At 44.4% G+C, this 15,574-nt stretch overlaps 1 protein-coding gene across 8 annotated transcripts in view; it reads right to left on the reverse strand.

Annotated features, from left to right (window-relative positions):
- The window catches only part of RNF111 (ring finger protein 111), a gene marked incomplete at its 5' end in the record, with an annotated part of 51,782 nt that extends 36,267 nt beyond the window's left edge, over positions 1-15,515 (reverse strand). For 6 of the 8 annotated variants that reach the window (XM_084532883.1, XM_084532881.1, XM_084532886.1 and 3 more), the window contains one exon: positions 15,439-15,515. In XM_084532883.1, the coding sequence (XP_084389009.1) occupies positions 15,439-15,515 (77 nt within the window). Of the gene's footprint in view, positions 1-8,879; positions 8,903-9,275; positions 9,433-15,438 lie in introns of those variants that run through there. The other 2 variants (XM_084532888.1, XM_084532885.1) reach the window with 2 other exon arrangements.
- Positions 15,516-15,574: the final 59 nt, after the last annotated feature.

A 15,574-nucleotide genomic window follows, 5' to 3' on the forward strand; every position in this document is an offset into this window, starting at 1 on the left:
TCTTACTTGTTGCCAACATTTAAAGCTCCCAGTCACTGTCATAGAATTAATCAATACAAGACTGAAACTACAACACAGAGTCAAATTAACATTTCTGAGATTGTTCCACACACTGGTACTTCCAGGAGCAGCTGTGAGCCAGGTGCTGTTCATGTTCTTATGAAAGACTTGTCTGAATTGGCAACAGGTCTAAATGGACGCGTTATCCCTGTCAGCCTGTGCTCTCCTCACAGCCATAAGCAACTCATCTAATTCTTCAAGTGATGCAATCTGAAAAAAAATCTGCACAAGGTATAAATGTTGCAGTACTAAGCCCTAAAGAAACCAAGATGTTCACTGGATCTTCCTGGAAACCAAGAGTCTTGTGGACACCAGAACCCCAGCTGAAAAGATCATTCGAGTCTTCTCACCAGGAATCCTACAAACATCTCTGACAGTTACTGTTAAACGCAAGACCTACACCCTGCGTCAGCTACAAAAGCACTGCTGTTTTCTACCGGAATTACTGATGGAAAATGTAACCATATGCTGTAGGTTGAAAGCTCACTGCACGCAAGTCGGACTAAGCATTTAAGGGCTTTTAAACCTCTAACTCTTCCTGTCAGTACATGCAGCAGGTCAGCCTCTTACTTTCACTTCAACGAAACACAACCGGCAGTAGGAGGTATTTCTCATGTCCAAGTGCTAGCGGAGCTGCTGCACATGTTTGTAATTTACTGCAGTACAATTTAGTGGCATGTGCTGTAAGGCTACCTCCCTGTCTAGGACTAAATAACAAAGATGCAAAATTGGAAACAAACTGGGGACAAATATTAAGAGAGTGTAAGTTTTCACAGTAAACAAAAATGAGAAAAGGCCTCTACAAAAGCACTGGAATTGCTCTCTGCTCCTGACAGCTCCTGAAGGAAAATACCAGTTCTCACTTGCTTACCTGCCCCCCCCTCCCCAATACCATCTCTCTCTGGAACCAGGACTTCCATTTTACAATATTTAATTCTAATAAGAACATGAAATTGGAATTCAAAGCTGTTATAAGCACACAGAGATGAAGGAATACAAAGTCTCTCTCATCCTTACAAGGTCACCTTTAAGCAGCTCCTTTGGCCTGTTATTTCAGCACTACTATTTCATAGAAACACAACACAAAACTTTTCCACAATCCAAATACAAGCCAGCCCCTCCCACAATAACCCTATATTTCACCACAACTCTTTCAGAAAATCCACAAAACACTTAGATTTGGTAAACAAAGGAAAACATTAATTTATTCAGAGATTGCTCCCTTTGAACATTATCACGACTTACGTTACACTACACTCCTGGCCTATTCACAAGTTTGCTGTTCTTGTATTATGATAAACTAAAGGAATAATTCAATTTAATTTTGAATTTCTCAATAAAGAAACACGAACAAAACCGACAAATTTTCTCATTATGCAACCACAAAGCATACACCTTTATGTAAGCTGCTTACTGCAGCACAGAGGCCACTGCACTAAAACAGAGGTATTGAAGTTACAGCAAAAATACAAAGTGAGAAACTTTACACTCTGAGAAACTTCAAACTACTCCAAGATGACAAAAACACCTCAACCACCACACAGTGAAAACCAGCACACGTGAAACAGTTACTAGCTTAGCTTTCCTCCAGTAAGCAGCCTAGATATTACAGTCAGGTAACTCGGAGCCAAATACCTTGTGTGTTTGCACTACTAAAAACATGGGAAAGTCAGCAGTAACTCATTTAAGTAAATAATCAAGAACCTTTCATTTTTGCTAGTCAATACACATCCTGATGGACTGCTTGCTCATCTGAGAGCTGCTGGCTGCCATTTAAAAATTACACAAACAGCTTAAACATTTTTGAAGTGAATGGTGGCTATCAACAATTACTAATAACCTATTCATTCAAAAGTGCTATTAGAAATCTTTGAACAAAAAATCAGCAGAAAAGACAGAAGCAAGATGAACAGCTTACTGTTCAACTGGAGTCCAATTTCCTAAGATTTTTAGTGTTCAGGTGAAAGAAATACATGCTACGTACAAGTCCAGTGTTGTACACAGAATTTAAGACAAACTTTAAGAGGGACTACAAAAATACTATGCAATGAATTAAAAGTCATTAGAATATTATCTGCTGTTAAACTATTAGAAGGTCCTACAAAATCGCCCACTAAAATAGTCCTCGGAAGCTTTTTCAGAAAGCAACAAGATGCAGTAAGTGCTCCTCTTCCTTTTTAACGTAGGGAATCAAGACTCTGAGAGGAAAGAAAAAGGAGGTAACATCTTTTATGCCATTTTAAATGAAGACTTGAACAGCTGGAAACAGAGCTATCTGAAAACCATACATCTAAGTTCCTCTCTAAAGTGTATGACTCGATTCAGAATCGAGAAGTGCCCCATCCACAACTTATCCACTGACTGCACGAACTGAAGAATATTGGCATCAGTCCCCGCAGTCCATGCAGCACTGCAAGAACGCTCATGCGAATTGGGGAAGTCCTTCGAAACTGCTCAATCAGTCAAAACAGAAGTTTTGAGATCTTTACATCAGACAAAAGTTTCCGATCACATAAAAGCAAAGCACATGAGTTATCAGAGAGCAAGGTGGCATTAAGAATTAGTTTCACTACTGACAGTGAAGCAGCACGATGGAACTGAAGTCAGCACTATAAAGAAGTGCAACAGTTCAAGACACATGAACTCAAATTTTCATGTAAACTTGATGAATATAAGTAATCTATCATTATTTTGAAGATGTATTTTCAGGTAGATTGTAAAATATAGTCAGCTCTCTTTGTTACCAAGAAACAACCTTTTTAGGCGTCAAAAAGCACCTTGATCAACTCCCTCCAAGGTGTCTACAGTACGCACACTGTGCTCTGACACATGGCCAGCCAGCTACTGCACACCTCCCGCTCACCTTCAGAGCAGGCTTCTTACATAACCCCAAATCACCGGTCTCTGTCTTGTTGGTGTAATACACACCTGCACCCAGAGAGCCATATAAAAGGTATTTCCTGGCTGAACTATTTTGGTAGAGTTCTAGGAAGCCTGCCTTCCTAGGCTTGATGGAAAGCAGCAAGGAAAAAAACTTCATCTCAAGTCAGCTATTTCCCCACCTCACATCACAGAATGCTTTGGGGTGGAAGGGACCTTAAATATCACCTGGTTCCAATCCCACTGGACACCCCCAACCAGCCCAGGCTGCCCAAAGCCCCATCCAACCTGGCCTCGAGCACTGCCAGGGATGGGGCAGCCACAGCTTCTCTGGGCGGCCTGGGCCAGTGCCTCACCACTCTAATATTAAATAATTTCTTCCCTATATCTAATCTAAACCTGCCCTATTTTAGTTTAAAGCTGTTACTCCTTGTCCTATCACTACATCCCCTGACAAAGAGTCCCTCCCCAGCTTTCCTCTACCCCCTTTAGGTACCAGATCTTCTTCAGTTTCCCTCTCCTCTCTCATTACGGTGATTTCCCCTTGCCTCCACGCACTCCCCACCGCACAGACCCTAAATGCACTTACAAGTCAGTCAGGTAACCAGGGTTAAACCTAGAGGACAATAGAGGGAAAAAATTCTTCTAAATATGATGGCTCTGGGGAGTACCGAGAGCTTGCAGAACATACTGCTATCATCACCCTGAAAGAATGCAGCAATTTCATTTCCATAACAACTCCGTGGTCTCTTGGACCACTTATGAACCCACCTCAGCTGCCCATGCATACAGGGACACCAGGCAAGCGAAGCTATTTAAGATTCTTTCAGACAGAAAGTTTCTATCACTTTCCATATGTAAATCCTTTACTAAGTCCTACCTTGTATTTTCTTTGCATATGCTATCTGAACTCACCATTACAATTTTAAAAATTACTCCCTTCCTTAGTACTATCAAATGGTTTCTATAAAAGCCATTTTTACATTATTTTCACTTTTAACATTATTTTCACTCCTGTAAGCTAACATGGGTATGGCTGTCTTCATGAGAAAACTTCTGTTAGCCTCTGGCACACGCCCACAGACCTTGTTTTGTATACTGTTCCTAGCACAGTATTTTTTCGAACTGGCAGACAGGGCTATCAAGAGCTCGAAGCATGGACCAGTGAATGAAAGTAGAGTACAAACTGCATCTTGGAACACCAACAGTCATCCTTGTCCTGTTAGTAGAAGATGCATTTTTATTCTTTCAGCAAGGCTTTTCCACCAGATGGACCAAGACACCAGAGAAGGGGTAAACTTAGAAACTTACACTTTTAAAATTTGTACAAGTCCTTGGGCAAACGCAAGATAACCTAAGTACTACTACTCCCCTTCCTCAAGGGCAGAGAGCCAAACAAGACTGATTAATGCATGACCCCGACCCAACTGAGGTTGCCAGGGGATTGGGAGCCATTTGAGAAGCTATTACGATGCCACAAAGAACGAATCGCAGTGCTACCATGCCCTGCTTCAACAAAACCAAAGGGCTCACTGAAGCAGCTCAGGACAAAACACCTGTAAGCCTTGAAGGCGCAGTCACGCCCTATGCATTTCAACCCTATCAAGCAGGGGAAATCGTACGATGTTGAGCAGCAAGAACACAAACATTCAAAATTCAGTCCCAGTGTCAGCAAAACAAGTGCAATCACTTCAGAACCACCCAGCTTTGCTTTTGACTGTTGTTCTTTTTCACTGTGTAATGAGAAACTGCACTCTTTTAGAGTTTAACACCAAATTTTTAGTATACTGTATTTTGGTCTTTTAATCTTTGCTGGAAAATAAAACAATTGATGGTTTAAAATCTACACACCTTTACAAAACAGCAACAACCAAAAGCTGATCTGAATTTCTGTTACGTTTGCTTTGCTGTTAGGTGGCATCACTCCCAATTTCCCAACCACTCTCCATTTCCCTTTTTGTGCCCTATCACAGCTGGAGCAGTAACGGATGCCGTGATTTTTGAGCAACAGAACTGCCTGAGAATTCCCCGGGCAGAAAACTTACCGTTTGCCCTACACAAAGGTACAGCACATCAGAACAACGTATAGTATTAGTTATCAGCTGCATGACAGCGTTTGGAGACAGGTTCTTGCTGGCAGCCTCCTAAAGACACTCCGTTACAGCCAGCCCTGCGGGAAGGCTTTGCCAGTGCTTTGGAGAGGGGCGCTAGTTTTACCTGAGCCACAGCACGGCAGGGCAGGCAGGATTACTGACCCCACACAGCCACTTCTAGGAACCATGGCTGATGTGGGAAGGCTACTCTCCAAGTGAAACAATGCTACTGTAAGTACAGTACTACTCTTATTAACCTTGCAGAGGCATCTCAAAGGTAAGTCAAACCACAGTACACGTAACCAACAGAAACCAGCCTCTGGACCAGCAGACTCCTTAATTTTATGTCTGAAAAAAACCTCCTTCCAGGTCTGTTTCCTCATGCACTAGTCAATTCACAGCAGTAACGCAATCATCTGACAACCAGAACATCAGGCCACCTTTAAAGTAGGTGCAGAAAGCCTCTGTTACGCCATGTTCGCATTCACCTCTGAGACTTACTACCATTGGATTTCTGTTTATTCTTTTTATTCAAGAGGCCACTGAAAGCACTGCACTGTCTTACATCTTTGAGGAGAACCCAGCACAGGACAGCTATGACAGAAGAGCTCTTCCCGAGGACTGGATGGATCTGTGGCCTGATTCCAGCTGGAATGGAGGGAGCCCACAGGAGCATGCGCAGCTGGATGCACCTCAGCTGGATGAGCTGGCAGGCTAGGAACAGCTCTGCACAGAGCCCTCTGAACAACAAGCAAGTTCCCCTGCGATACGCTATGAATCAGCCCAGGATGGTTAAGGCACCCAGGGAAATCCAAGCACCAAAGCATTAACGTGCACTTACCCGCTTGGGCAAGGAATCCATTTGCCTTCGCACAACAGATGCAAGCAGGTGGATTTGACAAACACGGTGCTCACGAGCACATTCTTCAGTCTAGACATTTCTCTGCTCTGTCATAGGCTTAAACTCTGTTAACTACACTAACACCATGTAAATCACTGTTTTAAGACAGAAGCATTATGATTTGGCAATCAGGAATGCTTTGGCTTCGGTGAACTCCAAGACAAACATAACTGCAGTGAATTTGGGAGTAAGGAGTTGTAGCTTTACAAAAGAATGACAAAAATACGCTTGCTCTTTTACTAGACTTAAGATCTTAACTGAGGATTCTGCTTCAGCCAACTTTAAGAGAATTGCTTCCAGAGATGCTTAGGGAAACTGAATTATATAGCCATCAAAAATAATTTAACAATTTATTTATTAGTCCCTCCGGCAGTTTTGACCTTTCAGGTACACTTAACTATTCCTAATGCAGTATCATTTTGCAAACGCTTCTTGATAAAGCCCTAAGGAGCTAAGTATGACATGATCTTTGCTATGACTGCTAACAAAAATCCTGCAGGTGAGAACTAAGAAATTAAGCATTAATGCAGGGTTACGCTGTTCTTTAGGAAGCCGGTGAGAAGTAGGAGAATCTGCAGACACTAAACAAAGTAGACGTGCCAGGTTAAGATGGAAGGAGAATGCACCTTCTCCAGTCCTTTCACCTACTAGAGCAAAGCAGCTGTAGGTAAAAATCAAACATTTCACTTGACAGCAGCCAGGTATTATCAGGATGGCACTTGATTGCCACCACCCTCCCTCCCCTACCCAAATAGAGAAGGAAGTCTCTTGCTGGTAGTCTCGGACAAGCCTTTTCCAAAGAAGTTTCATTTGGTAGATAGTAAGGAAAACATCATTTCAAGTCACAGCCGTTACTTTTCCAAATTGCATCAACTATAAAATTCTGGGCTAGTGAAGGAAACATATTCTCTTCTCTCTTCCCCTTTTTTGTATTAGGGGTCTCTGTTTGGCCTGACATTAAACCACCACAAAAAAAAAAAAAAAAAAAAACACAACACTAAACCTAGGCCTTGTTTTCTGAACGAAGTTTACTAGCGTAAAAACTAAGGATGCATTTTGCGTTTCTTTTAAGAGCACTGCAGACTTCAGCAGCAGCTGATCACTACCACTCACACTGCAAAATCTTTAGGGACTATGACTGGGAATAACTATTCTATTCTTATGTTGTGCAGATTTCACAGAATCACAGAATTTCTAGGTTGGAAGGGACCTCAAGATCATCGAGTCCAACCTCTGACCTTTCCTATCCTATTTCCTATCATATTTCTAAATCTCTTCAAATGACATGCAAAGAATTGAAGCACTACAGACCCGGTGATAAAATTGACCTTAAAGAAGTTATGGGTTAGTAAAGCTGTTGGGAAACCTTTATATAACATCTGCCTGTGGCAAATCCATCTCTCCCCATGCTAACCCCATTGTTTACCTCTGAATTAAGTTGTCCTGATGCCCCACACCCCTGTACTTTTTCCCCATTTATTAAACTGCCTGACACCTTGACCTCTGGACTTCATCAGCTGGGGATGGGGCACTAGTACCTTTATCTTCTCAAATTCAAGTCTTCACTACTGGAGGAAATGGAAACAACTGAGATGAAAGGTTCTTGACTTTAAGAAAAAAAAAAATACCGTAACTGATGTCAGCTAACTGTTACTGCAGCACTGCCTCCTCTGCTGAAAAACTAGGCTATTGTAACTGCTTACAAAGGTGTACAAAACTAGTAATTTGAAGATAAAGTGTTGATAATGTCATGGATCTACCAAGATATACTACTCTTGGTACACGTTACAAAAGTCCCTGCTTCAAGAAAGACACTTCTGAAAGGTCAGAATGCTCTCATGCAGATTTTGAAAGGCCATCTGAAATATGCATAAATGCTTAGGGCTGCTGTTCACCCCCGGGCTCCCAACGCTAGACATAACTGCAGCGCTAGCTGTAGAGGCTTCAAATGTGAATAAAGAAGTTTCAATATGCATAACTTCAAGAGTTTTAAAATAGGAAGCTTGGTGTCTTATACCCTTTTAGTTAAATCAAATGAAACACAAGATGTGCACAGACTTTCCTGTTCTATGAATTCAAAAAGAGGTCGTTTTCTACTGTGGATAAGAGCACGACAGGTGACCAGACATTCACAAGCACGGAGATCACATCAATCACATCTTTCCCTATCAAGCCCTGCACACGAACAAGAGCACAACCTGAACCACAGATAATCCCGGCTAATAGCTCTTTTTTTTTTTTTTTGGGGGGGGAGAGGGGGTTGGTCAGTAAAGTTCCTCTATCCCAAAAAAGGAGGAATAAGAACATTTACATTGGTGTAAAGCTACTTAGGCAGCAAGAGCTACGTGTATGCCAACTATTAGAAGCTTTAATTTTTAAGAGTGACAAAACATTCCAATTCTTTTCATATGATTTCCCTCAAAAAATATTTCACCAAGCAAACAGAATTAATCTGTTTCTGGAATTTCTCACTAGCTACAACAAAGGCAAGGTAAGCCTTATTTCCCCACCTGATAACCCGGCTCTCCTTTATTAGCTTATAACACTGCTATTCCACCGCGATGTTACCTAGAGGTGCCCCTGCCCAGCAGTTGATTCTTTTGTTTTCATTAAATATTAATTTCTGAAGTAATCCCACCAAGAACCAGATAAGGTTTTACAATTCCAGCGAGCCCCTAACTTCCATGTGGTATCTTCTTTCGGCGCAGTGCCGGAGGGGGAGGCACGAAGGCTGCCACCGATCAGCCGAGGCAGCCAGGCCTCGCTGGGGGTCTCACAAAGCCATGTGAGGCCGTGGAGGAGCGAACTCAAACCCAACAAGACCCCCACCAATGTACGCCCGGCTGAAACACCACCTGAAGGACAGCGTGCCTCGCACCTCCCCGCTGCCCTGCACCCGCGAGGGGCCGGCCTGCCCCCCGCAGGGTCACAGCCTCCTTGCTTACCAGGCTGGGTGCCTCAGACGGTGAGGGCAGGAGCCGGGGGCCGTTGGGGCGGTTACGGGCGCAACCAGGACTCGTTCCCAGGAGGGGAAATTCTGTGACCGATTCCCAAGGAGACCGCCGAGCGCGGCCCGGAGCGGGGCCCCCCCAGCCCGCAGCGGGGCCCCCCACTCCCCCCCCGCCGGGCCCCGCTCTGAGGGGGCGGCCCCGAGGGGACGAACGGCCCCGAGCGGCCCGGCCCGGCCCGGCCCCGCCGCGGGCAGCCCCCGCCACCGGCCGGGGAGCGGGGCGGAGGGGCAGGGAGATGAGGAACGGAGAGGGGAGAGGAGGGGAGAGGGGAGCAGGGGCAGCCCGCAGCCCCCCCCCGGCCCCTCCACCCGCCGCCGCCCCGCCCGGTACCTGAGAGCGAGGCCGAGGCGGGGAAGGAGCGGCCCCAGAGGGTCCCCGCGGCCCCGGCCCGGTGCCCGGCGCCCCCCGCGGAGCCGCCCGGGCTGGCGGCGGGCGCGGTTTTGTTGTTGCGCAGCCCCCGGCGCTGCCCAGGCGCGGCTGGGCTCGGCTCGGCGCGGCGCGGCTCGGCGCGACACCCGGCGCTGCTTTACAGCCCGCAAAGCGCAGCCGCCAAGGGGCGGCGCCGCGCTGGAGCCCGCCCCGGCCCGGGTGAGGCGGGGGGGGACACTAACCTCGAAGGGCAAGGTGAAAAAAGGAACCACATCCAGTAAAATCACGCAATAAAACACAGGCGCTGCGCCCTTCGGTGCCAGTTGCTTGGGGCACGTCAGGCACAAAGCCCAGCAGGGCAGGGCGAGGCGCGGCAGCCGCTGTCCGCAGAGCATCTTAGGGGAAGCGCTGTTCATGGGGAAGTTTTAATGCTATTGTAAACGGTATTGCAGGTATGGGCTCACAAATACCTCACACGGCCTGCTTAGTTAATAATGTGCATTGAGAGAAGATGGAGTCTAAGCTTCAGAGGATGCTCAAGGGAACAGCACGTGTGAGAGGTAGCAGAAGAAATCGGGCTGCTTCCCCTCAACGAGACGGGGGAGCTCTCCATGGGCTGGTCAGAGCCACACGCCGGCAAAGAAACACACCAGCGGGTTGTGTGTTCACATATTTACCTTTTTACTTAATAATCGTTTTGAGCACTCGTGGCAAAAATGACAGGAACTTCCTGGCAGAGGAAAGGACAGTCACCCTGCGCTCACCAGCTGAAAGGCATTCCCCGAGGAATAAAGAAAATAATAAGGAAAAGATTCCCCTTCTCAGAGTTCTTAGCTACAGGAACCCAAAAGGTTAAATCTAGACTTTCTAAATGCCTAATTCAAAGTGCAGAATAGCTTGCAGGCCACAGTGTCATCGATTTGTACTGAATTCTTCAACTGCTTCTCACTGGGGCCAAACAAAACCATCCCAGGGACACCTCAGGGCCCAGCAGCACCAAAGACAGAGAAGAAACCACCTCATCTAAGGTGAAAATAATGCCAACCAGCAGGAGATAGCACTTCACATTTGGGGGCGAATAAATTAAAAAATAATCAACCACTATCCTGAGACGCTTTCAGCAGCTCGGCTTTGTAGCTGGACGTGGCTGTGCAGCCCAGGAGCACTGTCTGAGTGTCCACAAAGGAAAGCGAGGCACAGCTTCTTCCAGACGCAAACACCGGCGTTTGGAACCCAGTCCCACCGGGCACACGGCCAAGATGCAAGGTGTGCGCTGTCAGAGAGAGGTGTCCTTGCTCGGGGCTGCCTGAACTGCAAGCCTGGTCATGCCCAGGGCGGTGCGAATACTACTCACTGCACAGGTACACAAAGATCACCATCTGGAGCTCAAAATGACTTGCTGCCAGGGTATTAACCCAGATGAAGCAGCCCCCTTCCTTGACACTTACATTGTATGTGGCTGTGTAGACTTCAAATGGACCATCCTTAACTGCTGAGGTGTTTCTAAGTGTTTGGTCAATTCTTAACTGCTAGTAACATTAACAAATAGAGAGCTTCTTGTGATAACATTATGTGGCTGAGACAGAAAAAGCAGCACAAAATCTGTGCAATTGATATTCAGATGATACAAATTGCCACAGCTCCCACCAGTTTGGATGAAGATCTTACCAAATAATGAAAACTGGATAGATAGGGACAATGGTAAACTCAACCCTTAAAAATCCATATAGTGAAAAATTCCTGCTAGGAAACAAGACTGACACACTTGTATGTTCAAAAAATAAATCTCCGAAGCTCTGTGCTATATATTTCATAGAGATAACTATAGGAATTAATGAGATTTATCTGAGAGCCTTGGAAGGCTCTGGAAAGTAACACACACCACCCGGGTAACTGTATTTTTTAAGATATGTGGAAAAGCAAAATAGCCTCCATTACAGTAAAACAGAAATGACCCGCTAGTCACTCACTTCATTTCACATTATATGATGTGACAAGGCTTTGAAACGTCAGGCAACGTTGTTGCAACACGTTACTTCATAGAGCACGCAAATCCCTAATAAGGTCTCAAGCAGTTAGATCACAGATAGTCTAAGCAAGATATTTTAAGTATTTACGTTGTCACTTAATTAAAAGGTGTGTATAAATAATTTCTTAAATACTGCCAACAAGGTCGCTGTTTCTTTTTAAATAGGGAAAAAAAAGTTTCATTTTTTTACCAAAACACATATATGCCACCAACCCATTAACAGAAACATGATATGAGAAACACCTTTAAATTCTTACAGAGCTTTTAACAGAATGGGGCCAAATATATGGATTTTAATTATGAACCACCAACTGTTTTAGGGCAATCAGGTTTAAAACAAATAAAAACTCCTTGAATTCAAGGATCTGATTTTACACTGGGAAATTCCATAGCCACTTCCTAGCAAGTACGTATACTTTCAGCAGTCACACAAAGGAGAATATTTGTCCTTGATTTACAAGTGCATTGTGTTCTCCGCCTTGCTGTTCTGCAGAGGAATGGTAATGCGGGCGACTTACAGATCAAAAACTCATTTGTACAGCCTCCTGACTGCTCATCATACGGTATATCAATAATACATCAAAAAGAAGACTCTACATCCGAAGTGGAAAAAGCTGTTTTTCTAGCAATGATGTATATTAAATTAGCAGTGATTCTTCATTTCAAAATGCATCTATTGTCAGATATTCCCTGAAAACATCTCAAATGTTACTATTCTTCCTTGCCCCCCCCCCCCTCCCCCAGAGGAGAGAAATGGTGCAGCAAGCACACCAGCTGATAATTTCCAATTGAAAGCTTGGTCGGAGGTTTGAATACAATCAGCTTGACATCAGAATTACTAAAAGCAGTATTTGAAGTTGAAGTAACTAAGCAATATAACATAATAACTGGGAGTCAATGCCTTTCAAAGTAAAATGGACTCTTCCTGTTGATTTCAGTTAATCACTCATAAAAAAAAATATCTAAGAAGGAACTGAGTCATTGCATCATTTACTGTTGTAATAACTAGCTCTGATGCAGTCAGCACCCATAGTATCCAAAACACAACACTGTATTAGAAACTTAGGTTTCTGAAGCAAAAAAAAAACAAAAGCCTAAAGCTGAAGTGAAACCTTGTGCTCCAAAATGAGGTTTTAAATGAACAGCACGTCAAGCTGCATCTCCCCCTCCACATGTTCCTAAACCAACATCTCTTCTCTCTAGAAGGGCACACGGACAAACACGTGCCTGTGTGAAGAGGAGAAATGCGGGACACAGTTCTACTGGAGGTGAATGCTCTAGCCATAAGGCTTTCCTAAAGAGCAAATCAAACTATCAAAAAGAGCAGGAACTTCCTCTCCGTGTTTTGAAGTCAGTGAATAACACTGTTTTAGAGTCGAGTCATTAGAATTGCACCAACTACATGAAGCTGTAAAAGAAGATAAAATAGCTAATGTTTGATCCTCTGTTAGGCTTCCATGTGAGGTAGGAAATAGACCGGCCAGCACTGTCAAGACCGAGATTACCTATGCAGAATTACAGAGGCCATGGAAAAAAAAATAAAATCTAAGGCCGTTCACAGCTTCCATGTGTCTCACATAAGGTAGACAAAAATTAGTTTATAGGAGCACAGTTTGGGGTTTCTGTCTTTGCTGTTATTTAAGCACCAATATCTTGGCCAACCATTTCTCCTCTTTGAAAGGCTCTTACTGTCTCCTAATCAAACTTTACCGCAAATTTCAGAACCTAACCGTATAGAAGTCTTCTCTTTGAAGACTAGTAGATGTTTTGACAGACCACACAAGGTCAAAGAGTACTTTTCTTAAAAACAAACAAACAAAATACCCCAGGAAGTTAGAAACTAGCCAACATACTTAAAATTCCTGAACAAATTCAAAATATACCTGGTAATAACAGGTATACCTGGAAAATAACAAACAAAATGATAAATACCAACCACCATGACTTGCTCACAGCAACCTATTGGAACAACTTCATTTTTCACCTATGTTACCAGAGACATGAAAAAAATGAAGATCTTAGTTTTACTGTGACTTTTGACATTCTGTTCCATTCATGCTTACTGTCAGTGAGGACAGAAGGGCAGTAAACACGATGAAGAAATTTCATTTGGATACAAAGCACAAAAGTGGTGCCAAACTGCTTGTTACCAGAGGATCACTGTTAGTATTTTAATATCAAAACAGAAGTTTTTATCATATAAATTCCCTCATACACTTCAATATTTTAATATATTTGGGTAATGGCTTAGAGATTATAATTATAAACCTGCAGCTAATGCAACATTGACAGGTACCACAGAGCAGAAATCTGCATCAGTCTGAAATCACCTGAAAGAACACAGAAATTCTATAAACACAAGTGCAAAGTGCTGCACTTGGCAGGAAACAATCGCCTGCAGAGAAACGGGTACTCTAGTAATCTTGCAGAAAAGAATACAATAAGAAGAGTGGATCACAAACCCTATATATCAACAACTATGTGAGGCTGAAAAAGGCATACAGCACACTGAGATGAGTAATCAGAAGTGCTGTCACCACGACAACTTGAGGAAGTTGTAAAAAGACTGGACAAGAGCTAGGGAGGTGCAACAGAGAAAAGTCATGTGTTCCAGAACTCTGTTTTAAAAAGGAAATAATCTGAGCTTTTATTCAGAAACTGAAAGACTGAACAAAAATATGCTAATAGTTCATTTGTGTAAAAGGATGCTGCAGAGACAAAGGGAATGCTGTCCTTTAGATTCACTTTGAATAAGAATGCTAAACTGCAGCAAAACGATTTAGTTCAGACATTTGAAAAAGGATAGTTAAGGGCTACACTAGACAGCCAGAGGAATGAGTGGCATCTGTATTTAAGGCTTCAAGAACAGGTTAGACAAACATTGGTCAAGTCTGTTCTCATAATAGGGTATCGTGCCTCAAGGCAGGATGACTGAGGTTACATCGTGAGGTCACTTTTAGCTCTTTAAATCTACAGCTTTGACATCTACAGGACATCAACAAATTTTGAAGTTTAGGTAAGTCAAGCAACCCCTATAAAACACTTGTGTCTTTCCTGAGACAGAGATTAGAACCTAACCAGTGGGTTTTATCTGTATTTGTACAGGAGCTTACCACTGAGAAGCTCACAGTTCTGACTGAGATTTTGATACATTCCTGAATTCAAAACAGTATGTAAATAAATAAATGTACGACTTTCCTATGTATTGTTTAAATGTTATACAAACACCCACAAAATCTGTTGCTATAGCCTACAGTAAAGTTAAGGAGTTACTTGGTTAACCTCACAGACAATCCTGATGTATTTCATGTCAAGGCAAATACTATCATAGAGGACAGCATAAGCAAGAACACATGCAGATTTCTTACTTGAGATCGTTGTTTTTATAAATCTTTACCACATCGAGCAGCACCACTGCACATTTAAAACACTCATGCAATCATCAGGCCAAGTTGTTTCCATTTAGACTTAACTACGTGCTTGACTTTTACATATCCGGATATCAGTCTTTTTTAAATGGTAACTACGTAAGTGTCTCCTACATACTTCACCTGCATTTTGAGAACAGAAAAAGAGGATGGCGTTACAGGCCTTTGCTGGATTTGGGACTTACTTTGCACCAAAAAAATAGGTTTAGTTAAGGTTTATTAAATAAAATGAACACTTTTTTTGATTTTATCAGGAGGCTGTTTTGAGTGAAGGGACAGAACAAGCAGACCGTTGTGACAAACCGGTGCCAGATACATTCGAGCTCACAGATTCTTCCTTAGTTGCAGATTTAATCGCATTCATAAGATCGAATATTGACACGATTACCGGGAGCGCTTCTGACGGGAGGTGAACGCCATGACGACGGGAGGGCCGTACCCCGCTGTGTGGCACAAACACCCCCCCTCCCCGCAGGGGGCCGCCGCCTGCCCCCAGCCCGGCCGCCCCGCGCCTCCCGCCGCCCCGGGGCACCTCCCGGCCGCGCCGAGAGCCCTGCCCCGAGCCCCGGGCCCTGAGCCCCGGCCCGGCCTTTCTGGGCGGGCCCGAAGCGGCGCCCCCCTCCCTCCCCTCTCCTCCCCTCCCCTCCCCTCCCCGCCCGCCGCCCACCTCTGGCGGGGAGGTCCCGGGGCCAGGTGAGCCGCACCGCGCCTGCGCCGCGCCGCCAGGTCGGCCGCGGCCTCCATCCGGGTACTCGCGGCCGGCCGGGCGGGGGGGGGGGGCTCATTGTGCGTGCCGCCGCCGC

This window comes from Aythya ferina (assembly GCF_964211825.1).
Source record: "Aythya ferina genome assembly, chromosome: 11".
Classification (NCBI taxonomy): Eukaryota; Metazoa; Chordata; class Aves; order Anseriformes; family Anatidae; genus Aythya; species Aythya ferina.